Here is a 26,980-nt window from a genome sequence, read left to right on the forward strand (position 1 = left end):
TGACATTACGACATGTAAACGCGTACCCTGCCTTTTTTCTTTTTTAACTGCTGTGAATGCATCTACTCTAGAGAAAATCTGCGTGAGTGGAAATGTCTGACCGGCGGTGCAGGTGTCAGTCGCGGTAAAGGCCTGACTGATCAAGGATGGTCCAACTAGCCTCCTCTTCTGTGTTGGCTGTTATTAATAACTGGCCCACATACCATAACCCCACTCTGGTTTCTTGGCTGTCAGCTGCCTTGTAGACTGCAGTGTCCTCCCTCCTCCATCACAGTACCTATGACACCCCCCCCCCCCCCCATGTGAGAACAAGCCAAAGAGGAAAATGACCTCACAGAAGCCCGTGTAGTGCGTTTTTCTCAAAAGAAGCTGCAAACACAAAATAAATACACCTGTTTTTTTATTTAAATATCAGCTCTGAAATGCATCCACGGTATTTACAAAGATACATTTTAGCTTGCAGCAAAATAATGGCAACGTTTTTATATCTATTGTAGCAACTCTTCAGTCAGTGACGATGTGTTTCATTCAGGGGACAATCCCACACTGCTGGTGGGATGGAGGTGCTCATATAATACAATAAAATATTTCTAACAATATTTCCTTTCAATTTCTTCCATATGTTTTTATTTTAGTGTTTTACCAGGAATGAGTAAACACTCATACTGCATACTGAATGTACCAAAAAGAAACACAAATCCAACATTATTGAGCACAGATACCATTCTCCTCTTCTGTGGTGCATTTGAGGACCACAGAAACCTGCTGACTGCTAGTTGGCATAGCGCAATGAATGCTAGTAGGTGGGAAGTGTGAGCAGCTCAGTCAATGTCATCAAACACACTTCTGTCCACAACAGTTGTTGCATTAATATACCAAGGGCTGCACATGTCATTCCTTATGAAATGGAGGTATGCTAACCTGCCCATCCACTAGCGTTCATTGTGCTTAGCTAACTAACAGCCAGCAGGTTTTTGTGGGTCTCTGCCCCTCATTCACGGAGGACAGAAGAGTTAATGGTATTGTCTGACAGACAATGTGCTAATTTCCCCAAACGTTAGCAAGCTCCTTTAACCGTCTCTTTCTTGTGTAAACTACATCAACTTTGAAGCCAAAGCTTCAAAACCCAATCCAGCAAAAATCAGTTTAACTGGAGTATGAGACTTACATCATACCATGGACAAAATGAAATGAATTGTGGATTATTACAAGGGGTCAGATATCTTTCACCAACTTTTGGCAACATGAGTGAACCAGTCACCTCTAAAATTCTGGCATTTACAATCTTTACTTAGTGAGCCCTTTACCATGGGATCAAGCATTGGGCAACACATCATTAGCAACACTAGAAAATGTACGCATCATCATTTGCCTCTTAGTTAGTTACATGCATGGATAATGTGGATAAATAAAAGTTCAAACTTCCAAAAGGCATGAAACACAAGGACAATGAGAAATTCTTAATGTTTTATTCTATAGCCCACCAGTATATTTATAGTAAGAATGTACATGACGGTAGTCCTCCAGGTGTTATCAGGGTGGGGAAACCTTTAGCGCATCTGTAACAAACTAGTTATTGCTGCAGTCACTGGTGAGATTGTCAATATGAGAAAGGTTTCAGAATCACAAACTATTTAGCAGCTGGTTTAGAGGTCAAATATTTGACGAAAGAGAGTCAAGTAAAATTAATCTTTGATTTCTTCATTACACAATCATGTTAAACTCAATTTGATTTGTTGGTCAGACATATCAAGACATTTGACAGCACAATGTTGGACTCAGGAAAACTACTTTCTGACATTTTGTAAGGAAGCAAATGAAAAAGCAGCATCAAGTATGATCATCTGATCTGCCATTTAAATAACTACTCCTTAGCTATATGAGTGTGCAAAATGAGTAACAGCTGTATTACACAATTTACATTTTTTTAAAAATGACTTTCTAAAGCTTGTTTTTTTTTTACAGTACTGTAGATTCCCCATGTTGAACCTTTCATACTGCTGGGCTACAAAATTAAGCATTATTAAAAATGGCAAGCCAAGTCTCAATATCTAAAAACACACTCCTCACAGCACAACAACCAGGCAAGTTCAGCTAGTCGCAGCTGACTAAGAAATGACTTTTTCCCTTCGCAAGATGTCCAAAACATGGCACAGTCAATTTTAAATCCAATAAAACATGTCATTTGCATAAATCACAGCTGAATAAATTAAAAAGAATCAAAGTTTTTGCTCCGAGTTCACTGATGGCAAACCATATATTACAAGTTCAATTTAAAATGGATACAAAGGCGTGGAATATGTGCTCCTGACAATCAGCTGACCCAACTGCTGAAGAGAAACTGGACACTCGTTGTCATGTGTCTTTGAGGTCAACGTGAACTGTAAGACTTCATTCCGCCTCTGAGCCTGTCGTCTGGATCAGAGTGCCACTCTACTGTTCCTTTTGTATGAAATAAAAGTGTTTTATTCAATGTCACTGTGCTCTATATTTTAAATAGTTGTTGACTCTTTACAATTGGTAACGTTGCAACTATTTGTTTTTGTTTTATACATAAATCCAGCTTATAACTGCCATGGAGCAAGAGACATGATAGGTTCCTGCTGATCAGCAAGGACCCTGTGAGTGGAGGTAGAAAGAAAGAAGACTGACTAAACACAAGAAGGGAGTTCAGCAAGATTTTTGAGGCTGGAATATCAACATTCCAGCAAATTGCTTACATGAGTTGGAATTCTAATGTTTTCAGGAGCCGCTATGATGTCTATGCAGCACTGAGGACTTGATGGTGGGGCATCTAAGCAGCGTCATGCAGGTTTGTAGGGATACAGGAGGCCAGGATGATTAAATGTTGGTGTGGTTTAAGGCCGGATGAGGATATACAGCTGCTGCGATCACGTTTGATGCACCTCATGAAACATCAGCTCTCGTGGAATACGAGTCTCTGGACCGTAAAGCTTACAGGCTCGACGCTCGAACGCAGCAACGTTCTGCTTTACAACCTCATCGAAGAACATGGTGGCTAACTGGGAGTGTAGCAAAGAGCGGAACTCAAAGGATATCTGTCCAAGACACAAAAATACACATTTTTGTAGTGTAAACCATCAACACAACCCACATGGAAAAACAGTCCGCAGCCTACTTACAGAAAAGTCTACCGTGCAGGTGCGAGGGTAACCAGGAATGCCAGGACTAAAGCGCCATATTGTCTCCAGGTGATTGAAGAGCTTTCCATCCGTGCAAACAGCCTGAAATAACCGAAAACACACATTCAGTGTAAAACGGTTCACTGGATCTTGTTGTCAATGCAACCCAGCTCAATGTCACACCATTCTACAGGCAAACTTACTCTGTCTGAAATCCCTGACTAATAAAAATTATGTTCCAGACCTGTTAATTGGTACCTAAATCAAAGAGTCGCAACTGTGTGAAGCACTAACATTGTTCGTTTACTTACGCACATTGTTATTTTCTCTCAGGAGCTATCAGCTATCTGCTGATAAATTATGCTAGGAGTACTCTACAAAGTTTTGGTTTGAATACTTGAGATATATTTAGTAGATTATTTTTATGTCTGAATACATGTCACCTCAATGTATGCTCAGCATTTTCTATGCTGTCAATCAATCAATCATCTGATTCACAATCGAAACAAAACAGACAAGAGTGAGAAAGAGAGAGGGAGGGGAGAGAGAGAGAGGGAGAGAGAGAACACTGCCCTGGTCTCTATCAGCATCAGCTATGGAAAAACTCTTATCAGTTAAGCTCCACATATTATACGAAACATCACACATATCGTAATTCACAAGTCCGATAGAGACTCAGGAACACCGGGTACTTACCTTTACTAAATGAGGCCGGACACAGGTGATCATAGATGTGTATCTCTCCACCACTGGAGGAAATCCCACTTCCAGCTGAGCTTTAGAGTGACCTGCTCTTTTCATAACAGTCTGGGACCTCTTACACCAGGGCACAAAATGCTTGTAATCGTCAACATTGGCCACCACATCATACATCTCCTGCATTGAATACCTGAGAGAGCAAGTACAGCACAGTTACAGAACTTGTAAACAGAAAACCCAATCAGAGATACAGTTATAACTAGTACACCCTGGAAAATTACCCGAGTATCCTGCGCTCCGAGTACTCCTTCCTTTTGTTGGTGAGGCTAATGAAATTTCTGCTTTGAGGAACAGTTGTCATTGTGTCCCAGTCTTGAAGGCAAAGCACTCTGGGAGTTCTTGTCATCAAAATTCCACATGATGACAAATGTCTAAAAAGGTAAGGGAAAATGTATTGTAAGCTTTATTCTGGAATGAGGTAACCTCCCACAAACATGTTATTCAACAAAAAAAGACCCACTACATTCCAGTTTCAAGCTACCAAAGTCACTGAGTACACATATTGTCCTGTACCAGGAGAAAACATGAGCTCTACATGTTGTGAGTTTGCTGGTATATTCTGAGTTGAACACGAGTAAAAAGAAAAACTATGTGGTGTGATATCCACATCCTGTTCTAACAACTGGCTAACATATGACTAGAACATCTATAACTAGTTAAATTTAGTAAATTTGAGAATTTAGAAGGGATGAACATATTTTTTAGGCAGATACAGATTTCTGTTATGAATGCCTATCATGGCTGGAAGCTGAGCTGTGCGAAACACGTATGATACTCACATTTTGTACATTGTGATTAATATAGATAAATACTGTGAATTTGAGAAATAAATGTCACCTATACTTCTTAAGTAAGATCGATTTTAATCGCTGACATTATAAAGCCACAAAATAACGTATACACACAAGAGATTTCACCACAAAGTTATAACGATACATTTTGACCCAAGTGACATTTGACCTTTACCTGATGTTTTGTCGACTGCATCCTCTTGGTATCACTGTACGACAAGACCGAGAGGAGCCCACCGCAGCAATCTGGAGGTAGTCGCTGAACGTACGCACACCCATGGGTAACCTCCGGGCGCTGGCGGAGGCTGCCATCAAACCAGCCACTCGGTACAAAGAGGAGATATCCTGGCTTTAAGAGGCTGAGCCTGGTCACGAACTGGAGACAGCTGGGCGTCAATGTAACAACCCCTGTCCAATTTATTTATATTAAGTCGCAGATAAAGTTAGCCAACTGTCAACAATTCCGTATACCGAATAACTATTGCCCGCAAGCTCGGTGACAACGTAACTACCCGTTAGTTACGGGAGTCAACTGCTGGCTAACATTAGCTAGCTAGCATTGTTTCATAACGAGGAACGAACGCGACACGCCAAGCATTAATCATTACTCACGCCTCCACATGTCGCAACTACAGAATAACTAATTGTATAATCTAGGCTAGATTTGGATATGACTATTAACAAATACCGCTCAGCCGGCGACGACCTTCTGGTTCTATATAAAACACCGGCGGGACAAACTGTTTGTTTCAGCTGACCCGTTTAGCCAAGAGATTGATTGATGAACTGCTGCCCCCTACTGTGTTGGAGGTTAATTTGAGGAAATTAAGGGGTTATTTTCATGTTTCGCTTATTCCTAAACATACACGCGGACACATAAACGCACAAAATTAGTTATAATGATAATAATGGTAATTTAACAAATATTATATGTAAATTTAATTAATATTTTAATTACTGATCATTCAAAAAAATATTTTTTGTACATTTTATCTAATGCAGATGACTTACATTTTCCGACAATTGTACATCTCTGTTTTCAAAATTATATAAAATTTGGGAAAACAGGGTCGTCTTCATAATGACAGAATAAATCCAGAAAAGACAGAGAGAACTAGGAAGACATGAATAAACTACTAATTCTAAAATTACACTTAATTTTCGTCGGAGTTATATTTTTTAAATCAAATTTCAAAATAAACAACATTTAACCCGCTTTAACATAAGAACACAACTGCTATTAGAACGTACTGCGACACGCATTCCTGTCGAAATTCTTCAGCAGTCGGCAGAGGCCGTTTCCTATGCTGTATGTTTTTCTGCCACACGGTGGCGCCGTTGCACCCAAGAAGTGGAAAGCAGACCGCCACGCCTGTAGGCGGACCAGCACAGTCGTAGCCAGTATCGTCAGCCCAGACATTGGATGCAGACAACAACAGTGACAGATCAAGACCGCATTTCTGTTTGCAACTTAGCAATGGGTGTAGTCTGAAAAGTGGATACAGTAGCGCACCGCAATATACCTCGAAGTTTTATCCTCATGAAGGAGCTCCGTCCTGGCTGAGTTTGGGAGATGGGAGTACTCAACATTGCAGACCAGGTACGACAAGCCTCCGTGTTTGTGCTGTGGCGCAGTCTATTTGCTGGGAAATTCCTGCTCTTGTGCGCACTATTCTACGTCTTATTCGCAGATTGCATTGTTTTCACTTCTAGCTTGCTGGTGACTTGCGGTCCATTTAGTGGATAGCGGCAGCATAATGACATAATCTGCAAGTAGTGATCGACCACATCTATCCGTCTACGCATACGTTTCTGCGGCTCTTGTCTAGGCCTGTTCTGGGTCAGGGCCAGCTCTGTAGCACAATTAGCTAAAAGGAGCTAGCTGACGTAAGTAGCATTACGTACCAGGGCCTCTTGTGTAGGCCTCATCAGGGCTCCGTGTATTTGCTGGAGGTAAACGAGACTAATTTGGATATATAGAGTATAAGCGCCATAAACAACCAAATTATATCTTAATTTACCAGTTTCACTGTCAAGATGGTGCCCTGGAGACTTGATTTGGACAGCTAGATTGTACGCAGTGTGACGAAAATACTCGGAAGAGTTGCTGCGGAATCAGCTTAAGCGTAATTGTATGCAGCGTTAGCATAGCGTTTATTAAATAAGAATTTCTGTTTTGCAGCCTCCTCTGGTCCAGGCCATCTTCAATCGTAATGCTGAAGAAGTTCAACTATTATTGCACAAAAAGGAGGATGTCAATGCACTGGTAGGTTTGGACTGCACCAAGGCTCAATGCAAAACAGGTCAAGATCATGAAGGGCATTGAATTCAAATCTAATTTACACCTGATTACGTGTAAATTACTTTTATGCTACAGGACCAAGAGCGCCGTACGCCACTTCATGCTGCTGCCTGTGTGGGTGACGTCCATATAATGGACCTCCTCATTGAATCAGGTGAGTGACCAGCACTCCATGCATTTATAATACCTGACAATTTTCCTTCCTCTTCTTTAGATAAATGTATTGCACATTCAATCTTCTGTAGCAGCCTGAGCAGACATCTCTCTTTGTCAGCTCACTGTGCAGCAGGATGGCTCTTCACCTTCTAAAGTCCTTGTTGTTTGACTCTCAGGTGCCAGTGTAAATGCTAAAGACCATGTATGGTTGACCCCATTGCACAGAGCGGCTGCTTCCAGGAATGAAGTAAGCAAAAATTGATCTCAGTCTCCCAGTAAGAATACTTCATCCTCTATTTGTGTAGTGCGTTCACCCTCCATGATTATAGGTCACATTTAAATTTATGCGCCAAAAATTGCACTGACGGGGAAACTCATCGAACCGCAGATGTGATATCTGCTTTAAGATATTGCGGTTTCCTCCTTTTTCCCAGAGGGCAGTGGGTCTGCTGCTAAGGCGTGGAGCAGAGGCAAATGCACGAGACAAGTTCTGGCAGACGCCGCTGCATGTGGCTGCTGCCAATCGTGCCACCCGCTGTGCAGAGGCCCTGCTAACCCAGCTGAGCAACCTGAACATGGCAGATCGCACCGGCAGAACTGCCCTGCACCACGCAGCTCAGAGTGGGTTCCAGGAGGTGAGTGGGACACAGAACAATAGAACTCTCTTGGGCATTTTTTAGATTCTTTGAATTGTGCTAAATTAGGAGTTATGTCTACAATTTCAGTTTGTCTCCTCTTGTAGATGGTGAAGCTGTTGCTGAACAAAGGGGCCAATCTGAGTGCCATCGATAAGAAGGAGAGACAACCCATCCATTGTGCTGCTTACTTGGGTAAGCAAGTGTCCTTTTGCTGCCAGTGCTGCTCTGCTTAAGTTCTCACTTTCAAATAACTTAAAAACTCTTGTTGTTAAGGGTTAATTTTACTTAAACAGTGAATAATAACATTGCACCACAGTCTTTGGGTGACACAGGTCCGTCATCACCGTCATGAGACTGACTTGTAACCACCCTGAGGTACATGTTGTCCATTCCATCTATCTGTCTTTATTTGTGTATTTTGAATTTTTTTTTTAATTACACGATTATGATCATCCTGATGCTCAAGAAAGCTTAAAAAAAAAAGTAATAATGATAAGGCATTTTATTAAAGGCACCGCTCAGATCTCTCAAGGTCACCTTCCCAAACTCAGGCAAAAATGGGAAAATCAAATCAAATCGTAATTTCTTATAGATGAAAGCACAATCATTGTTTAAAATTACTATTTTTTTATGTCTTTATGTTTGACGACAAATGAGCTCTGCTTCTGTGTCATGTAGGAGAAACGGAAAAAGCGTCTTTCATAATGCACGGTTCTGAACTTCCTGTAGAAGTATTTTCTCCGTTACATGCGTGTAACTGCAGTCATTGTGTGTCAGGCTCCAAAATCCAGTGACCCAGTTTGATTTGTGTGGCTGCGTGAGACACTGAGTTCTGGGCAATGTTCGAGTCAGCCTCCGTCTTACTGTCTTTGCCCCTAAAATAGAGTAATTATGGTCGACAGCCTCAAAACGTAATTACTGTAGTTTAGGCGCAACAACATTCAGACAGCAACTGGCCCGAGGGCTCAAAGTCATCGTGGCTGTTGCTAGAAGGTATCCCCATGTTGTTGAATTTTTTTCTTTATGATTTAAAGATGAAAATCTATAGAATGCAGACAATTTATTGACCTGACCAAGTACCAAAAACTGTTTAATTCTGATCGTCCCCACCAGACCTGAATGATAATTCTTAGCTTCCTAACTCAATGTTTTTATGGCCTGAGGAGGTTGGGACTCCTGCTGTTTGATTAAATTAACCACTGGTTGAGTCTTATTTTCATAAAAGTCTTTGTTTACAAGGTTATTGCATTTCTTCTGTCCAATTGGTTGCAAGTCCTGCTCGTGATAATAATGCAGGATCGTTCCTCTTGTTTGGTGTCCTGTCCCGTAGGGCATGTGGAGGTTGTGAAGTTGCTGGTGTCCCGCAGTGCAGACAAGAGCTGCAAGGATAAGCAGGGCTACACGCCTCTCCACGCTGCTGCCGCCAGCGGTCACATCGAAATTGTAAAATACCTACTGAGGATGGGAGCAGAGGTGAGAGACTCTTTGACCAGCGTTGTTTCTTCCACTTGGTCAAAAATCCTTCCGTCAGGATCTAGGCATAGGTAACATTTACATAGAGAGCATTTTTATTTTATTTATATATATATATATATATATAAAAATATTTGACCTTTATATCAAATAAGATAATATTCTATTAAATGAGTTTAGGTGAGTCTCTTGCAAACAAAATCCCATTTTAAAATAAAGTATTGTGATGCAGAGATAGAGAAGCCTGTAAATTGTATTTTACAGTTAATGACACCTCCTTGGTGCAAATCACAACTAAAGTGATGCTGTTGTTTCTGAGTTACTTTGGGAATAATGACAAAAAAAGATAATTATTTCTAATTGTGGAAATGGTGTTGCAATTATATAGTCTCCAAATCATGTATGCTTTTGAGACTGTTCAGGTGAACGTCGCTGGAAAATGCTGTTTAGTTATTTTCTTTATATTGCCATCCATGTACCTGTAGTCCTGTTGTCTCATCATGTGTCATATTTAACTCGGTCTCTGTCAGATTGATGAGCCCAATGGTTTTGGAAACACTGCGCTCCATGTGGCTTGCTATATGGGACAGGAGGCTGTGGCCACCGAGCTGGTGAACCACGGCGCTAACGTCAACCAGCCCAACAAGTGTGGCTACACCCCTCTGCACCTGGCTGCCGTGTCCACCAACGGTGCCCTCTGTCTGGAGTTGCTGGTCAACAATGGGGCAGATGTCAACCAGCAGGTGGCTATAAGTCGTTACTAATCACGTTCTCAGTCCCCCTACAGGTACATACGTGCTAGTGCAGTACTGCTCCTCTTACTTGGTTAGGTCTCCGTCAAAGCTGAAGATCACACTGATAAAGTTTGGTATAAATGTTAGTTTTTTCGATTCTAGCAGTAGTCCAAAGTAATAAGATCAACACATGGGGGTGGATGTGAAGAAAGAACAAAGATACACGTCATATTCCTGCCTATAGAAACCCTTATAAAAAAAAAAAGTGTGAATGTACGTGTGGGAAATTCATCTTTACACTTAGGCTGCCTAAAGTGACACTGTATGTGTGAAACTGGGGCACACAATGAAAAAAAATTCAATTCGAGGATTCACGATCTTACTGCGCCCTTTTAAAAGATGGCCTCATGTCATTGGATCTCAATATTGAACACAGTAATTGATGTCCAGATACAAAGAAGCAGAGAGCACTTGAGCAAGCGTTGGGAAAGTATTAGCGCTGCTGCAGAAACTATCAAAACTTCCTGTTGTGCAAGACTATAATTTTTGCCATACTTCAGCCTCGTTGCTAGACTGGTCAGTGGAGTTGACAGACTGCTTGTTTGCAGTGGCTGTTGCAGTTTTTGGAGCTTTGTCAAGGAATCTCATAATGATCTCCGAACTGCACTTAAGATGAAATATTGTTTTAATATTTTTTTTGGGGGGGGGGGGGCTGTGTTTATCCTCTTCAGAGCAAAGAAGGGAAGAGCCCTCTGCACATGGCAGCCATTCACGGACGCTTCACGCGCTCTCAGATCCTCATCCAGAACGGTCAGCATGACTGTGCTGTTTTCATGGCTCTCAAAGGCTCTGGTGGCGCAGGATTTTCTCTCCTCCTAATTGCATTTTGATTCACTTTCCATTCCATGTGTTCCAATAGGTGGAGAAATTGATTGTGTGGATAAGTATGGCAATACTCCTCTCCACGTTGCTGCTAAGTATGGCCATGAACTGCTGATCAGCACTCTGATGACCAACGGAGCAGACACGGCCAGGTATCAAAAACCTTGAATGGTATAAATTCTGATCATAATGGCACTACGACATTGAAAAGCCCAATTACTGAAGCATTAACATCTATACTATCTCCTGTTACAGTACAGGCCATCTGAGGTGTCTTCCATTTGCAGTATGGCTCATTTTTAACACTTGGTTGTTGTTTTCTAGACGTGGGATCCATGGAATGTTCCCCTTGCACTTAGCTGTGCTGTACGGGTTTTCAGACTGTTGTCGCAAGTTACTCTCCTCAGGTTTGTCAGAATTACGTGACGCTGCATTAGCTATGTTTACTCATTTCTAGCCATTACCGTGATCTCTTGCTTCATTACCTCGCAGGTCAGCTGTATAGTATAGTTTCATCCATGAGTAAGGAGCATATACTGTCAGCTGGGTTTGACATAAACACCCCTGACAACTTTGGGAGAACCTGTCTACACGCTGCTGCCTCTGGAGGGTGAGATGCACAATCTGCTCTGACATCGGAATATTAAAATAACGTGTAATGCTCTGTTCACACATGTCATCTGTTACTAAGTCTAATTTTATTCCTGCTTTTCCTTCCAGAAATGTTGAATGTCTAAACTTGCTCTTAAGTAGTGGTACCGACTTGAATAAGAGGGACATAATGGGAAGGTGAGGGTTCACTTCTCTGACAATTTTACTCTTGAAATATTTCTGTGTCATATTCTCTAGATGCTTATATAACTATATTCTCGCTCCCCGATTCCTTCCCTTAGGACACCGTTGCACTATGCGGCTGCTAATGGGAGGTACCAGTGCACTGTGACCCTGGTGAGCGCTGGCGCTGAGGTCAACGAGCCTGACCAGACAGGCTGTACTCCCCTGCACTACTCTGCCGCCTCTCAAGCCTTCAGCAGGTTGGAAAGCACCACTATAACTGTCCAAATTGTATTCATGTCTGGCACACAGCTGTCAACGAAAGTGTTGAACAGTTTGGAGTAAAAGTCATATCAGAACTGTGGAGTACAATATTTCGATCACATTATGATGAATTAATGGTATCATGAGTTGTCTTGCTTGGTTAAGACAACTGCACACAAAATACTAATTTTTGAAATTTGTGCTCTACTGATTTCAAAATAACAGGGTTTACTCTATTAAATAATTAGAAATAACAAATAGCTATTTTTCAAAAAGAAGCCACTTCTGCAAATTTGTGCAGCTCTGGTCAGCATGATTGTGGGTTGAGTTCTGTTTTGCTGGAGTTATGTAATCGCACAGGTTGACACTGCTGTTGTGCCTGCTTGTGCATCCCTTGTCGAAATGGCTGTTGGATTTGAAATTCACAAATCAAGAAACATTTTCCTAACTTAACCTGGCTCCTCGCATACACGATCATTTGAGGCCATAGACATTTTCATGGATGCTCTGAATATCCGGTTTCATGGTCTAATCACATTCACTGCTGTGCTATGTGACAGTGAAGTGTATTTTATACTGATGTCAACCAAGATCCGTGGATTATTAAATCAAAGCATTTCTTGTTCTCGTCAGAGTCGATCGTCATTTTTCTGGGAACCATCAAAATGATGAAGATGAGGCGAAGGAGTCGTACTTGTGAGTTTTTATTTGTTCATCTTCTCCTCCGTCTGACCATGTCCAATGTATTTATGGCTTCGGATTGAATAAAGTGACACAACATTTGTTTTGTGGATTACAGATGTGCCTCGAGGCCTCTGATTGAATTAAGGTTTTTCTTGTCCTTTCTGTGTCTTCCTCTTCTAACAGCTGCTTGGAGCATCTTTTGGACAACGGTGCAGATCCATCAATGGTCAATTCCAAGGGTTACAGTGCTGTTCACTATGCAGCTTATCATGGCAACAAACAGAACCTGGAGCTGGTGCGTTCTTGGGTTAAACCAGAATAACAACACAACCAATAGCATTTTCAGTCTTTTCATGTAGTGAATATGCAATTAATTGGCTATTTTGCAGGCTATGCATGACCCAAAAAAAATTATTAATTTTGATTGACAGTTGTATCAGTGTGCTAACTCACGCCTTCTTTTCTTAGCTCCTGGAGATGTCCTTCAATGCACTAGGAGACATAGAGAGCAGTATTCCAGTCAGTCCCCTGCATCTTGCTGTGAGTGTTTCTCGTTTGATTAGACCCTCAACTGATGTTTCGTTTCATCATAATTAGTGATTAATAATATCTTATTTTCACGATTAATTAATGAATCTTTTAATCTGTAAAATGTCAAGAAAATTTGAAAAATGTTCATCAGTTTCCCAGAACCCCAATTAATTTGAAGCAGACATGTTGCATTCATGAAAATGCACATTTGGTGTGTTTCCATGCACTGATTTTGAGTGAAATAAATTGGCTGTGAAATGTAAGGCTGCCAGAAGGTTGTAATAAACAAAGAAGAAGAATAGCAGTCCAGGAGTGAGAAATGGGGAGAGGTCTTGAGGAATGGCTGGACAAGTTGCAGTTGTTCCTAAAGTACCAGTTAGTGCTGGACATGTTGAGGCTGTCCAGAGACAAAGACAAGATTCCCCACAGAGAGCTTATCCACACCAAAGGTTTCCATCTCCCGTTTGCACAGTTTTCCAAATAAGGAAAAACCACCTGGAGTGAGCATTTAAAACACTGTGTGAAATGAAGTGCTTTTGTTTGGTATTTCGCATTTTCTTTAATACAATACTTTTTTTAAAAAATACATTGACGGAAACCCTTTTCAAACGGCTGCATCGTCTCTCTAAGAGTTATAACTGTTTGCCCGTGGTTGCGATCGCCTCTGAGTCGTGACTGAATGCGAAGATGTGACTGCCTTCTTCTCAGGCTGATAGGGGTCACTGGCAGGCGCTGCGTGTCCTGACGGAGACTGCAGCCTATGTGGATATGCAAGATGCTGCGGGCCGCTCTGTGCTCTACTTAGCTGCTCAGAAAGGCTACACCCGCTGTGTGGAGGTGCTGTTGGCTCAGGGAGCCTCTTGCCTCCTCAATGACAACCGCCTCATGTGGACTCCAATTCATGTTGCAGGTAAACTGCTTTCTGCTGGAATATTTCACGCTTCACTGGTTGTTAAACCCTTAATGCGTTAGATGTCATGTTGTTGGAGAAAATGTATTAAAAATGCTCTTTATTTCAAATCAGCTGCCAATGGTCACTCAGACTGCCTGCGCATGATGATTGAATACGGGGAGGAGGGGGATCTTACGAATGTCGCAGACAAATTTGGCCAGTGAGTTGTTCTCCTTTTGTCATCTCGACAACTTGTTTACTGTGTAAATGCTGGCTTCACTTTGTCCCTTCAACTTTGAAGAACTCCTAAAGCTAAAAGCTGTTTTGGTCTCAGAGCCTCCAGTGGAAAAACTCTTGTGTGTGTTGTTCCTTCTGTCCCCTGCAGGACCCCTCTGATGCTGGCTGTTCTAGGAGGTCACACTGACTGTGTCCACTTCCTGTTGGTGAAGGGTGCCTTGCCAGATGCCAAGGACAAGAGAGGCAGCACAGCTTTGCACAGAGGGGTAGGCCAACATGCTCTTAACTGGTTCTTAGCAGAGCGTCAGCTACGCCAAACAAATCCAGAAAAGATTTAACCAGCATTTACATCCAAGTGTTCTATTTTTCATTGGAAATCACAAAAGCAACAATACATTGTATTATTACTATGTTGTATTATATTTTGACCTACAGATGTATTCTTCAAAATCCAGTGTTTGTAAATGTGTGTGAAGCTGGTCTCACCTCTGTATGCTGGTGTTTGTTTAGGCAGTGTTGGGCCACGATGACTGTGTGACAGCCCTGCTGGAGCACAAAGGTTCTGCACTGTGTCGGGACGCCCAGGGTAGGACACCGCTGCACTACGCTGCATCCAGAGGCCACACGGAGATCCTGGCCAGTCTGGTGCAGGCCGCCATGGCAACAGACCCTCAAAATAAACTGCTGGACAACAAACAATACACCCCACTACACTGGGCTGCTTATAAAGGTTTGCTCAGTGTGATGAACTGGAAATGGCTAATCCCCAAGCTTAAATGTTGTAATTAATCACTGTGACATCTGCTGTGTGTAATGCTGAGTGTTTGTTTTCAGGGCATGAAGACTGTTTGGAGGTTTTACTTGAATTTAAAACATTTATCCATGAAGAGGGAAACCCTTTCACCCCCCTGCACTGTGCTCTGTGAGTATACACTTAGGATAACTTTTATGGTGTGTTGAAAACCAGTTACCTTTTACAAAAAAACAGCCTTTTTAGAGGTTTCGAGGAAATCCTCTTTTAATGAACAAGCCATTCTGTTGATAGGATGAATGGCCACAGCGGTGCTGCAGAGCGGCTTCTTGAGTCTGCTGGGGTCCACATGATTAAGACCAGAGATGCCAAAGGAAGGTGAGACTGCAGAACACTTGACCAGTTTACTCAGCATTAACTGTAATTGAGAATTTCCCCTCATTGTCAACTAATCCTAGTCCCGAAGAAGAGCGTTAGACAACCAAGTTATGATTGATAAGCTGGTTGTTGGTTTAAAAAAAACCTCCCCAGGCAACACACTCAGTCACATGGGAAGATCCGAATGACTTTTCGCTCGTGGATACTGTTCTATGTGCTGGTTTCATGTACAGATGTGATGCTGTTAGCTTTACCACAGAGGTTAATGATAAATGTATCATCATTGATCAGCTAACAATGTCCTCAAGTACCCAGTGAGGCAGGGTGGACTGCTCACGGACAGTTGAGCTGTACTTGTCGTCTTCAGCGTGTTTGTGATAGAGCAGATCATACTCTGCAGCTGTACAGTGAAATAAGAGTTTTCCTGTTAACATAAATGAACATGTTCAGACATTCTGATTCGTCCCAACAGCTTCAGACTCATTACTGTTTGTGATGGTGTCACTAAGTGGCATTTGACGTTTTAATTCGGTTTTGTATTTCTCTGTAACCTGCGATCACAACCGTTTGATCCTCCTCCAAAATATGTATTTGAATAGATGTAATTTCCTGAAAGAACACACCACATCATTTTTTAAAGACAAAGGTGACAAGATGCTGAGAGTTGGTCTTCAGTCCTCTCAGCTGAATCTTTTTAAAGGCCTATTGTTTCATTGTCAGACCCCTGATTATAGAGTAATGTCTGGGGCTGTCTGTGTGTGTGCCTGTAGGACCCCACTGCATGCTGCTGCATTCGCTGAGGATGTTGCAGGACTTCAGCTGGTGCTTCGCCATGGTACAGAGGTCAATGCAGTTGACAAAAGTGGACGTTCAGCTTTGATGGTAGCTGCTGACAAGGGGCACAGTGGCACTGTGGGTAAGTCAGCTCAGGGACTTCACTTAGATGCTTTTCTTTTCCATCTCTTATTTTTGTGATTTTTTTTTTTTTTTGAGAGCTAATGTAGCACGCTGGTCGTAGGAAGGTCTGCTGTTCATCTTACCCAGCGATGATTGTTAGAATGTGACATCTGTCGTCTTCGTTGGCGTGATTGTTTTTGGTGTTGTTCAGCCATCCTCCTTCACCGGGCGAAGGCTGACCTGACACTGCTGGATGAGAACAAGAACACTGCCCTGCACCTGGCCTGCAGCAAGGTACACTTGAAACTCACTGAACTACAATTTCTCTGTCTTGAGCCGTATACTTTTCTTTTTTTTGCAGAAGCGCATGTATGTATTCACGGCCTCATTATTTGCCCCTCAGGCTCATGAGATGTGTGCTCTGCTGATTCTGGGAGAGATCCACAATCCCACTCTCATAAACGCCACCAACAGTGCTCTGCAAATGTAAGCATTTATGACCTTTCAACAAATCATCGAACAATTATTAGAAATTTACACTTGAAGGCCAACAGCGTTAGAAAGCCCAGATGTCATTTATTGGCAATTTTTGATAATTAAATTTAAATATTTTAAGCAACCTATATTGACTGTGGTATCTTTGACTTTGAGATGTATCTTTTTGAATCTACACACATAAACCTTGTGTTTTATTAGCTGAATTCCATTTAGCGGCCTTGGTTTTCAGTTTCAGTCATGAATAACTGAACGGTTTGACTAGAATGCAGCTATTGCTAAAGTTAATAAGTCAGTTAACTGCAAACATGTCTGTCCACGTATGTTCACTACCTGCTGACTGGACCCTCTGTTGGGGTGTTTGTCACATGTTCTAATGTTTGATTATTTAGTCAGCCGAGTAGCTCCAACTCAAACTCCCTCCCTCTCCTCCAGGCCCCTCCATCTTGCAGCTCGCAACGGCCTGGCCACGGTGGTGCAGGCACTGCTGAGTAGAGGAGCCACTGTGCTGGCTGTGGATGAGGAAGGTAAAGCTTTACCATTCCTTGTTTAAATGGGCATTTCCACAAACTACAATCCACACATCACACTAAAATATTTTCTCCCACCCTAGCTCCCTGTGTTATGAAAAATGAAGCCTCGAAATTTGTTGGGGTCAAAACCAGCATGATACAATCATATTTGCCCTCTTGTCAACCAGATTTTAACATTGCGAGGGTGTTAAATTGAAAGCCTGTGATTAATTTTTGAAATCACATGAGGCTGTTTGTCCTTGAGTTGACTCTCACACACTTTTATCCAATAATCAGTCATAATTGAAATGCAGTCGTGTGTAAGTACCACTCATCGAAAATTGGTTGACTAATACCTACATATCAAGTCAGAAAAATCTATTTTGGTTAAAAAGGATTAACTTTAAATAGGTGATAGTGTTGTATCAAATCATTGATTGCGGTTTACTATACTCTGGTAAATGCTGACATGGATTTTGGTTTTCATGTTTAACCAGATCGGATCATGCAGGGTCATGAAAATTTCCCTCAAGAGTGTGGAAATGTTTTGGAAAATTGTATAAAACCCTTGGTTTAGCTTTATTTATGGCAAATAGGCAAAATTCAAACGCCTTTCGAACGACCATTTAATGTCCTGATATAAATCATGTGTCTTCTTTAATTAGCTTGTGCATCATAATTTGAATGTGTCCACCCACCAGGCCACACCCCAGCTCTGGCCTGTGCTCCCAACAAGGACGTGGCCGACTGCCTGGCTCTGATCCTCTCTACCATGAAGCCTTTCCCCCAGCGGGATCCTTCCTCCTGCTCCTGCTCCTCTCCCACGGTCTCCCCCTCCCCGGGTCTCAACTTGCTGAAGCACTGCGGCATCACAGCCGCCTGCGCCCCCTTGCCCAGCAACGGCCTCCACAACGGCTACGTCAAAGACCGTCACGGTGCACCTGTTGGCCTGGATGGGTGTCTGTCTGAGTGAGGTCTCGTGGCCCCGCTCAGTCAGCAGTTATCACCATCATCACCACCAGGGGGTGACTCCCTTTAACATGGCCCTGAGGACCAGGAGAGCACCCACCCACATATCTATTCTCTTGTGTATGTATGTGTTTGTGTGTCTTTGTGTGCGTGAGCGTTTGGTCTTCTCTTGAGGTGCAGTCAAACCTAATATGCAATTAGACTCCATTCCTCCATCTCCTAGTAGTGCTTAATACGTAGAGGCTCGTTGCTCTACAGGGTCACTCAAATCAAGTGTGGCATCCGAAACAAACACTAGCAATCTGGCCATCTGGAAATCATTTTAACCCTTTAAAATCATGTCAACATAATAATATAACCGACATCTAAGAGCATGGAAATCTGTATCTTCTTCATATCATTCAGTATAAAAGTCATATCATGTTTAAACGGTTTTTGGTGACTTTGTAGAGCAACATACAGCCTTCCCAAAAGAATGATCAAAGACTTTATTTGTTGAGATTTTTTTTTTCCTCCTTTCTTTGTTTTTTTTTTCTTCCTTTCTGTTTTTAATGTACGTTAGCCTAGATTTTTATGAAGGAACCACACAAGGGAAAATTTGCTTAAGAGTGCAATGCTTGTGTACTACAGTACAATCCGAAATTTGGAAAAGGGTCACAAAGATGGTAATTCCATAGTGTAAATGTACGGCCTATAATTGTTTGGCATTTTAAGATAATTTGGTAATGCTGCTGAATACATTAGCATGTCTCCTTCCAAAGGAGGGCCATGCTCCACGTCAGCATATCAATTTCTTCTTGATGCTGACTTGATGTTTTAAAGATGCTAAATAAGTGTTTGTTAAGCTAGAATGTTTCTAAGCATAAGTTATGACCAAAGTTGATCAACACTACTATGGCTATAAATTATTTATTTGAGATGAACTGTACTGTATAGAGAAAGACAATAGATCTTGATATACCTCGTCAACTCGTTTAGCAGCTGCTTCATCTTCACCCAGGGTCCGTAGGCCTAATGTTCTCTTTTTGTAGGACTAGAGAACTACTGTAGGATAGTGACTGACTGAGGCCTTGTTTATTTCTAGATGAAGGCTTTACTAGTAATATCTGCCAACAACACCTCATCAAAGCATCATATATCTGAGCACATAAATGAACAAGCCATTTCAATTTATTTCCCATCTCTTTAACAGTGTTTTTTTTTTCGGGGGGGGGGGGTGTTTCAGAATTAGAATAGCCTAATTATTGGGGGGGTGGGGGTGGGGGGCAATCTGTTTGATTTTCAGGCATGTTTTTGTTCTTGTGTTTCTGAAGTTGAACTGGCCATCAGCGTTGTGGATTTAACAAGCTCTTAACCGAGGGAGTGTTTTCTTGGAGCTGGTGAACGAGTCTTAAAAATATCTCAACTTCTCGGTGTTCATACGATTTTGAACAGATTTGAGTATTGTCTGCTGTTTTTTATTGGGCAGTTTTCAAGCAATAGTTTCTTCTTCTTTTTTTCTTTTTTTTTTTGGCCTTTTTTTGTTAATGTTATTGAATAGACAATCACTGTCACAAGGGCTTTTGTTTCCCTGGAATGTGTTATTATTTTTCTTTCTTTTTTTAGTATTATTTCATGAAAGATTACCTAAAGACTAAACGAATGGCTCTGTGTGTTCTGGGCATTTTACTGTCAGTGTCAACACAAATGCACTGGATTGCCTTTATGGCATCTCATGAAATGCCTTTTGACCCATGCCTTCCGTATAACACATCATTTCAGTTGGATTGCGCAGTGGCAGAGTACGATAAGCCCTGAGACTGATTATCTTTCCACCCATTTTGATAAAAAAAAACAAACAAAACAACAACAACAACACTGAACCACAGTTGCATCTTTAGTGGAAAACGTTGCCCGGCATTCAATACGTTGTATGTCCCAGAATTATCAATGACCAGGGCATTGATGTCCCTTATAGAAGTCGATGGGGCTTGGAGGAACAAGAGAGGGATCTTTGTTTTGGCCAATACCTGTTGTTTAGAGTTCAGGAATAGCAGAAACCCAAATATGTGCTTCTTGGCGTTCAATTTATCGTCTCCACATCCCATTTCTGGTACTAGCATACTAAAGATGATTGTATCGGACCACTAGAGCTGTTTGTGACTTTTCAATGTTATTTCAATGCTACTTTGTCTTTTGTTTTTTTGTTTTTGTTTTTTAATTTTATTTTGTTTTCAACCATCCGCTGGTGGTTAAATTACACTGAGTCAGATTGTTTTCATTGGCGTGATAACTTCATACCCGCTGGTAATGAAGTGGCACAATTGCACACATTAGTTGACTGGAGGAGAGATGAGGACCTAGACTAGGCTTTGTTGTTAAACACCCCGGTGACAGTCTTTCATATGTTTTACTTGATATGACTAAAATGGACACAAACTCATTTTCAAAGCAGCAATTTGGTGTCATGGATCCGTAGTTTGCATTTCAATTGCCCTCCGTAACCTGACTGTATTGAAATGGAACTTTCTAGGTGACCCCCCCCCCAGCCTTTGTTCTCTTTCAGGAGAACAGTAATATTATTACCGTTAGGGATAGGTGCATCTTTTTTTTTGTAATCTCAGGATCTGTGCTGAAGCAGCAAGCATAATTTATTAATCCAATCAGCAGGATAATTATTATTACATTTTCTGATGGGATGCTCTGTAATTCAATTCCCTTTTTTAACCTTAATCCCACAGCACTTAATTAGATAGTCAAGCACGCACTTTAGTACATTCAGGTTCTAAGTGTGCAAAATGGAGCAGATGTAATGTATGTACTTATGTTTACATGCATGTGTGTTGCTGCTGAATACAGGAAGGTAGGGTTGCAAAAGACAAGCAAAGGCTGCATCAAAATTGTATTCAATGCATTAAGTTGGGAAAAAAAAGGGTCTCTAAGCACTTAGGGAGAGTGTCCACTGCCCACTGACGTTTTTTGTGCTATTTCCGGGCAACCGGCCCGACAAAGTGACATTGTTACGTTACCAGCTTACTGTTAACAATACAGACTCTGGCCTCGGTCACTTGAAGTCAGTCCAGTGATTCAACAGACGCCTCGGGCAGGCACCTCAAAATACTCACTCTGCCATCTGTAGGTGCTGTCAGATCAGTCTGTTTTGGCAGGGATGTTTCTTTTTTCTCTTGTGATGTCCTTATGTGACCAGTAAATAGAGCCATTGCCCCCCCACCCCCCTGCAGCTATACAAGTTGTAACTGAATCCTTTTGTTGTATCACAGTATTCTTATACATGCTTTGTGTGTGTCTGTGTGTGTGCATGCGTGCGTGTGGTGGACTGAGTCAGTGTGTATGGAGCTAGATCACAATTTTGATACCGTAATGATTAAACAAATGAAGCATATACAATATATCTGGAGTCAGAAATGGAAAGCAATGAAAGGTCCAATTGTAGCAATAGGGAGTGTGTGTTATCGTGTGCAGCACAAATATTGCATTGCCATCCATTTAGGGCCAATTCACTGAATCATAGCGTAAATGCCAATGGAAGATTTAAATGCGGGTTAGATGTTTTAATCTTTGGTCACAAATAAGGCCTGTTTGCCAAAATGTGTCAAGGGGAGAGTAAACCTCTGAGAAAAGCAGCAATTAATTTATGCATTTGTTCAAGCAGTTTACAGTCTGACCATCAAATCTGAGCCATGAATTTTCTGACTGAAATGAATGTAGGGTCGGTTTAGAGCAGGACAATTTGCTTTCTCCTGACTTCAAACTGTTGCTCTTCATTTGACTCGCGTAGATATGATTATACAGGTAGCACATGATTCTCTACGTAGTTTATGCTATGTAGTTTTCCTGCATCGACGGGCTGGATAGGGTTTTTTTTTTTTATGGCATTGTTGCTGGAGTATAGGCCTGCTGTTGTGTTGTTACTTCTCTATACATATTGTGGAGTGTAGCCCATGAGGTACACACAGAGTTCCGATGAGTTTAACATGTTCATCCATTTCATAGAGATTGCCTTACAGTACAGTAAAACAAGACGGACAAAAAAAGGTCTACAGCAGATATGATCACACATACTCCTAAATAGCCTATATTTGACAAAAATGCACCTAAGCTACACCCATTTAGTGCCATAGAAACCTTTATTTGCCTTTAGACATAAATCATATTTACATGGTCAATTCAGACGTAGGCAGGATTATTATTGTCTTTGAAACTGCATGTCTTTACGCCAGTTATATCGGTTAAAGAAAAATATACATATTTGCATGCGATATTAGTACTTAAATGCAAGTATTCTGTTACAATTTGGTGTTGGTAGAAGTCTATTTTATAATTGGACACTTTTGAATAACAATTTAGTCCCTTTGTTATTGGCAAAGCAATCCTAGGTTGTGTGTTTGCTTAAAAAGATGGTTTATAATCTGTGTGCGCGCGCGTGTGTGTGTGTGTGTGTGTGTGTGTGTGTGTGTGTGTGTGTGTGTGTGTGTGTGTAACTAGAAATATGTTTTTGATGTCCAAAAAATCAAAAAAGAGCATGGTGTATACAGTAAAGAATTGATTTGCCTCGATGGATGTCTCGGTTCTTACTTGAAGTAATGCTGATAAATGGCAAATTTCAATTCAACTCTCTGATCCACTGTTGAGCCTTTTGCCTTAAAAGCTGAAGAAAAAAAAAAAAAGGAATCGATACCTGGCAGTACCTGATAAGTTGCATCACCTGTAGAGTTATGCTACTTGGTTGGATTGCTAAATTTGCTGGCTAGTTTCAGTCTCGCAGACATCTCTGGGTGTCGAGAAGCACACTAATCAATTGAGGTAGCACATCGCTCAAGGTTGCCATGGTGCAGAGATTGTCCTGAGAGGTTCAGATTTCGCCATATTTGCCACTGTGAATGAATGAATTCAGAATTCACTCGTAAACAATCAACTTTGGCTGCTCTGTTCGTCGGAGCCGAATGACACTGGGGGTTAAAGTGGTGTACCTCAAAAGAAAAAAAAAGTTCACACAGAAAGGAAATTCCTATGAATAATGCTTGTACAGCTATGCTAACAAAGAGTTCAAATCTTGTGATCCATCTCGTCGTGGGTATTGTAATTCTGCTTAAACCAGCCTAAATCAGAAATGTATCTATGCGGAAGTGTTAGTGTCGGCAGATGTCTCATGTTTCCTACCTTACAAAGGGGCAGCCAACTGCACCTTGTACTTTTTATTGGACCTGCAGTTTTACCTCATTAGTGATCTTTAGTGTGACGATGCTGACATTGATCCTCTGTTTCTTCTTTTCCCTGACGCCAGTAGATTTCTCATTCGTGTGTGAGTGACTTTTCAATATATGCATGTGGATCCTAAACATGCACAAGTCCCTTCGTCTTCTTTCTTTTTTTTCTTTTTTCTTTTTTCTTTTTTTAATTCAGTAGGAGCAGAAACACGTTTCGCTTCATGACAACCAAGTCTATTATCTGGTCCAAGTCATTAAGGATGAAGGGTGCAGTCTAATTTAAGGAGGGGGAATGAAGGTAGCTGTTAAACTTTACCTCTGTAGGTCAAAACAATACAATTTTTACTGTATGACCACCTTCCCTGCCTGAACACTTGGTCATTAATTTCCCCCCACCAATACGACCTGTGTAATATCGAGCACAGTGGTGGCATGGTGCCTTTTATTTGTTACTGCCGAAAGGTACAGTCTTCCATTTGTATTTCCCAGAAGCCTTATAATGGGAAAAGGAAATTACACTGAACATACGCGACAGTGGATAGGCTCATATTCCCTCTGATATAACTATTTCAACCCAATACGAGTTTTTTAAAGCCTAGAAAACTCCTGTATCTGGATTTCATGACACATTTCCAGCGACTTCGTGCTCCCCTTAGGGTGGCAGAATAAATTGCACATACTGATGCGATTTAGGGCACACCAAACATTGAATGGATGGGGATCAATGGTATGAAAGCACAAATCCAAAGAAGGCACCGTGGGGCTCAGTCAGCTCTCCTGACACCGCAGAGTGAAGGAGCCTTTAGACCAAATTAAGGCGAAGATGTGAGTTCAAACATCAAACTCCTCCGAGTGCAGAAAACATGAGGTTTGATTGTCAGTAACACATTAACTGTAGAGAGACCGTAGTCTGGAATTTCTGAGCTTCTTGTGATTGTTCTTCTCATCTCTCTGGTAATCATGGATGACTTAGCAGCTGCTGTTACGGCAACGGCGTGAAATGACACGGTACCTGCATCTGAGATCAAGTGGTTACATTTAGGCAAGCTGTTTGTTGTGACTGTGACTGGAGATTGTTTCGTGTTATTTAGGGTAGACTGACTACAAGTAGGGTTGCAGTAGTAGCTGTGTGCAGTGTTTATAAAAGTGTGATCATACTATAGAAGTGACGTAACATTTGTTGTCTTACTACGACATTAAGGCATGCATCATCTTCTCTCGAGCTGACCTCGTTTGAAATAGACAAAAGATAAAAGTGCAATAACCTTTTGTTTATCATTGCTTCCTCGGTTGAAAAGAAAATTTATTTTATATGCTCTTTTTTTTTCGTTGTTGTTGTTGTTAACACCAAAAGTCACTCATCTGTAGCAAATAAAGGATTTCAGCGGTCCTGGTGTTTGTGTTCAGAGAGGTGGCGTTTTGATAGTGGGGTGTGTGATATTCCATTCTGAAAACTGTGATCAATATCCGACTTTAATAGCTGCCTGCTCTGAGGAAGGATCGTGCACAAGTTGGCTGATAGATACGAGTAGGTGCATTTTTTTTTTTTCTTCTTGTGGATGGACTTTGACGTAGTTTGGACTTAATTCCTTGCAATCTGGTTCATAGCCGGTAGACATGATCATTTGCATGTGTAGACGTATATGCATCCTCTTCCTCCCTGAATGAAATGTTCTCTCAAAAATATTTAGACCTGCTGTCAGTGATGTATGCGGATAAAAGGAATTATGAAATGCCTTATATTTGTTTTCAATGTCCCTCCCTTTTCAGCGTGTAGCCTAAAGCTTGTACAGTCAAAGAAACTCATGAGATTTATATCTACTGTATAGCCTATGTGTTTTCAGAATTTGTTACTTGGAGGTCCTGTGATTGTGGTTTTAGAGAAACATTCCCCTTGAAAGTGCCGTTTGTTTTCACCAGCAAGAGGATATGTCTGGGGGGGGGGGGGTGTATTTACACGAAGGAAAACAAATGTTCGGAACACTTTCCTGTGTGTTATTGTTGAACTGAATGACACAAAGTATTTGTGCGGGTGAAATAAGGCAGCAATGTGTTGACGGAGCACCTTTGACTTGCTCCTTCCGTGAGCCCACAGTGGAAGTAGTCTCACACCAAGCTTGATTACTCTAAAGCAGAGCCATATCCGAGGATTTGTCCATTAGGAGCCCCCATTGAATGTGCTATAAGGAATAGCCTACTGTAGGAAAGGATGTATACTGCATGTTCTGTGACATTTTAGAAGTGGTAGTCCCTTTTTTTTTTTTGTGTTTTTATGTTTAGTCCGCTTCACTGTAGATGTTGCCACCTCATTGCAACTCACAAGCTATTAACAATCCTCTCACAACTGGACTTGAAGCAGGCATTGATCTGCTGCTGAGGCAGCCTTAATTCATTGCTTAAGAAAAAAAAAAAAGGATGATGGGTTGCCTGTTTTACTTTGAGTGGCTTATCTGGGGAAATACAAAGGAGCCCTTGTCATGAGTGGAAAGACTCTGAATCAGGGCATGTGATGAGTTACAATCAAATAGTTTCACAGAGCACCTTCACAAAAACTTAAAAAGAAAAGAATAAAAAAAAAAGTTGGCTTGTCCACCCAACATTCCAAAGTCAATTTCATTTTCCACAGTCCTGTCCCTCTGATCGAGGATAACTTTTTGCTTTGCTGGTGAATGAAGTGGGCATGTGTGTCTATGACAGGGTTCCCTATTTAGCCTAACGCTGATTACCTCATTTACAAATCTGCAAATATACTATTCTACTGTGTGTAAAGGAGTCAATGCCATCACCAGCAGCGAGGTCTCAAGACCTGTGATGACAACAGGACCAATGAACTTACTCTGTTGAGATTAGCCCATTTCAAAAATATGACCAGTTTAGAGATTTAAGGTTTGAGACATGATTCCAAATTTTGTAGGGCTGAAAGGGCCTGTGAGATTTCTTCAGTTGGTAAATCACCGCAGCAGCTACACCAGTCAGCGCCAGGAGCCCACAGAAGGTGCAATTTTCAGAATTTTTTTTTTTTTTTTTTTTTTTTTGGTACACCCCCAAGAACAGTCATGCATGTAATTACTTTTTTTTAATGCATCACCTCTCTGGAAAACTGCATTAAAAAAATGCCATTACAAGCACATCTGTTCCTAGCTTCCACATTAATAAGTGTGTAACTTGTCAAATCGCTATTTTTACAAAACCGAAGTGAATAATCGAAAGGTACAGTTGTTGGAAGCAGCTCCGGAAACGCTGGCTGGTATAGTGGCTAATATGGCTCGAGGTCTGGGTGAAGCCTGGTGTACCTAACAAATATTTAAGTGAACGATCATGTTAGCATCACTTGCTGTTCTCAGTAGCATTTCTCCTACCTCCTTGTTTTGCAGCCTTGAGTATCGTTTGTCTCTCCACTTGTTCTGGCAAGAAAGATAAATTAAAAGTACGGGAAAAACAGATTTATAGTAAGCAATGGTAGTTATACATAAGACGTGTGCTTGGTTGTGCTGTATGTGTATATGTCTGT

General features: G+C 41.4%; 2 protein-coding genes across 2 annotated transcripts; one reads left to right on the plus strand and one right to left on the minus strand.

The window, feature by feature from the left end:
• Positions 1–369: 369 nt before the first annotated feature.
• On the minus strand, positions 370–5,480 carry coq10a (coenzyme Q10A). The gene is made up of 5 exons (XM_086213303.1): positions 4,869–5,480; positions 4,124–4,273; positions 3,840–4,032; positions 3,144–3,245; positions 370–3,059 (listed from the first exon to the last, which is right to left on the minus strand). The coding sequence occupies exons 1-5, from the start codon at positions 5,003–5,005 to the stop codon at positions 2,892–2,894; spliced, it is 750 nt and encodes a 249-aa protein (XP_086069429.1). The 5' UTR covers positions 5,006–5,480; the 3' UTR covers positions 370–2,891.
• Positions 5,481–6,104: 624 nt separating this feature from the next.
• On the plus strand, positions 6,105–19,465 carry ankrd52a (ankyrin repeat domain 52a). Its single transcript, XM_086213304.1, has 28 exons — positions 6,105–6,293; positions 6,876–6,959; positions 7,071–7,149; positions 7,328–7,398; positions 7,586–7,786; positions 7,894–7,981; positions 9,120–9,262; positions 9,793–10,005; positions 10,728–10,806; positions 10,916–11,030; positions 11,203–11,285; positions 11,371–11,488; positions 11,599–11,667; positions 11,772–11,912; positions 12,550–12,612; positions 12,784–12,895; positions 13,069–13,140; positions 13,840–14,041; positions 14,156–14,243; positions 14,409–14,526; positions 14,771–14,990; positions 15,095–15,182; positions 15,306–15,389; positions 16,160–16,305; positions 16,498–16,580; positions 16,690–16,772; positions 17,217–17,308; positions 17,995–19,465. Exons 1-28 carry the CDS (start codon positions 6,267–6,269, stop codon positions 18,264–18,266), a joined length of 3,234 nt encoding a protein of 1,077 aa, XP_086069430.1. The 5' UTR covers positions 6,105–6,266; the 3' UTR covers positions 18,267–19,465.
• Positions 19,466–26,980: the final 7,515 nt, after the last annotated feature.

This window comes from Aulostomus chinensis, chromosome 9 (assembly GCF_037954235.1).
Source record: "Aulostomus chinensis isolate RoL2024-O1b breed Wild chromosome 9, RoL_Achi_v1.0, whole genome shotgun sequence".
NCBI classification, from domain to species: domain Eukaryota; kingdom Metazoa; phylum Chordata; class Actinopteri; order Syngnathiformes; family Aulostomidae; genus Aulostomus; species Aulostomus chinensis.

What these genes read in the sequence shown, in the direction of transcription:
- coq10a (XM_086213303.1), bottom strand. Translation starts at nt 5,005, where the DNA reads ATGGCAGCCTCCGCCAGCGCCCGGAGGTTACCCATGGGTGTGCGTACG. An exon ending in TGCAGTCGACAAAACATCAG is followed by an intron (nt 4,274 to 4,868) that starts GTAAAGGTCAAA and finishes TTACCTTTTTAG; the next exon opens with ACATTTGTCATCATGTGGAA. An exon ending in TCGGAGCGCAGGATACTCGG is followed by an intron (nt 4,033 to 4,123) that starts GTAATTTTCCAG and finishes TTGCTCTCTCAG; the next exon opens with GTATTCAATGCAGGAGATGT.
- ankrd52a (XM_086213304.1), top strand. Translation starts at nt 6,267, where the DNA reads ATGGGAGTACTCAACATTGCAGACCAG. An exon ending in CTCAGAGTGGGTTCCAGGAG is followed by an intron (nt 7,787 to 7,893) that starts GTGAGTGGGACA and finishes CTCCTCTTGTAG; the next exon opens with ATGGTGAAGCTGTTGCTGAA. An exon ending in ACCAGAGATGCCAAAGGAAG is followed by an intron (nt 15,390 to 16,159) that starts GTGAGACTGCAG and finishes GTGTGCCTGTAG; the next exon opens with GACCCCACTGCATGCTGCTG.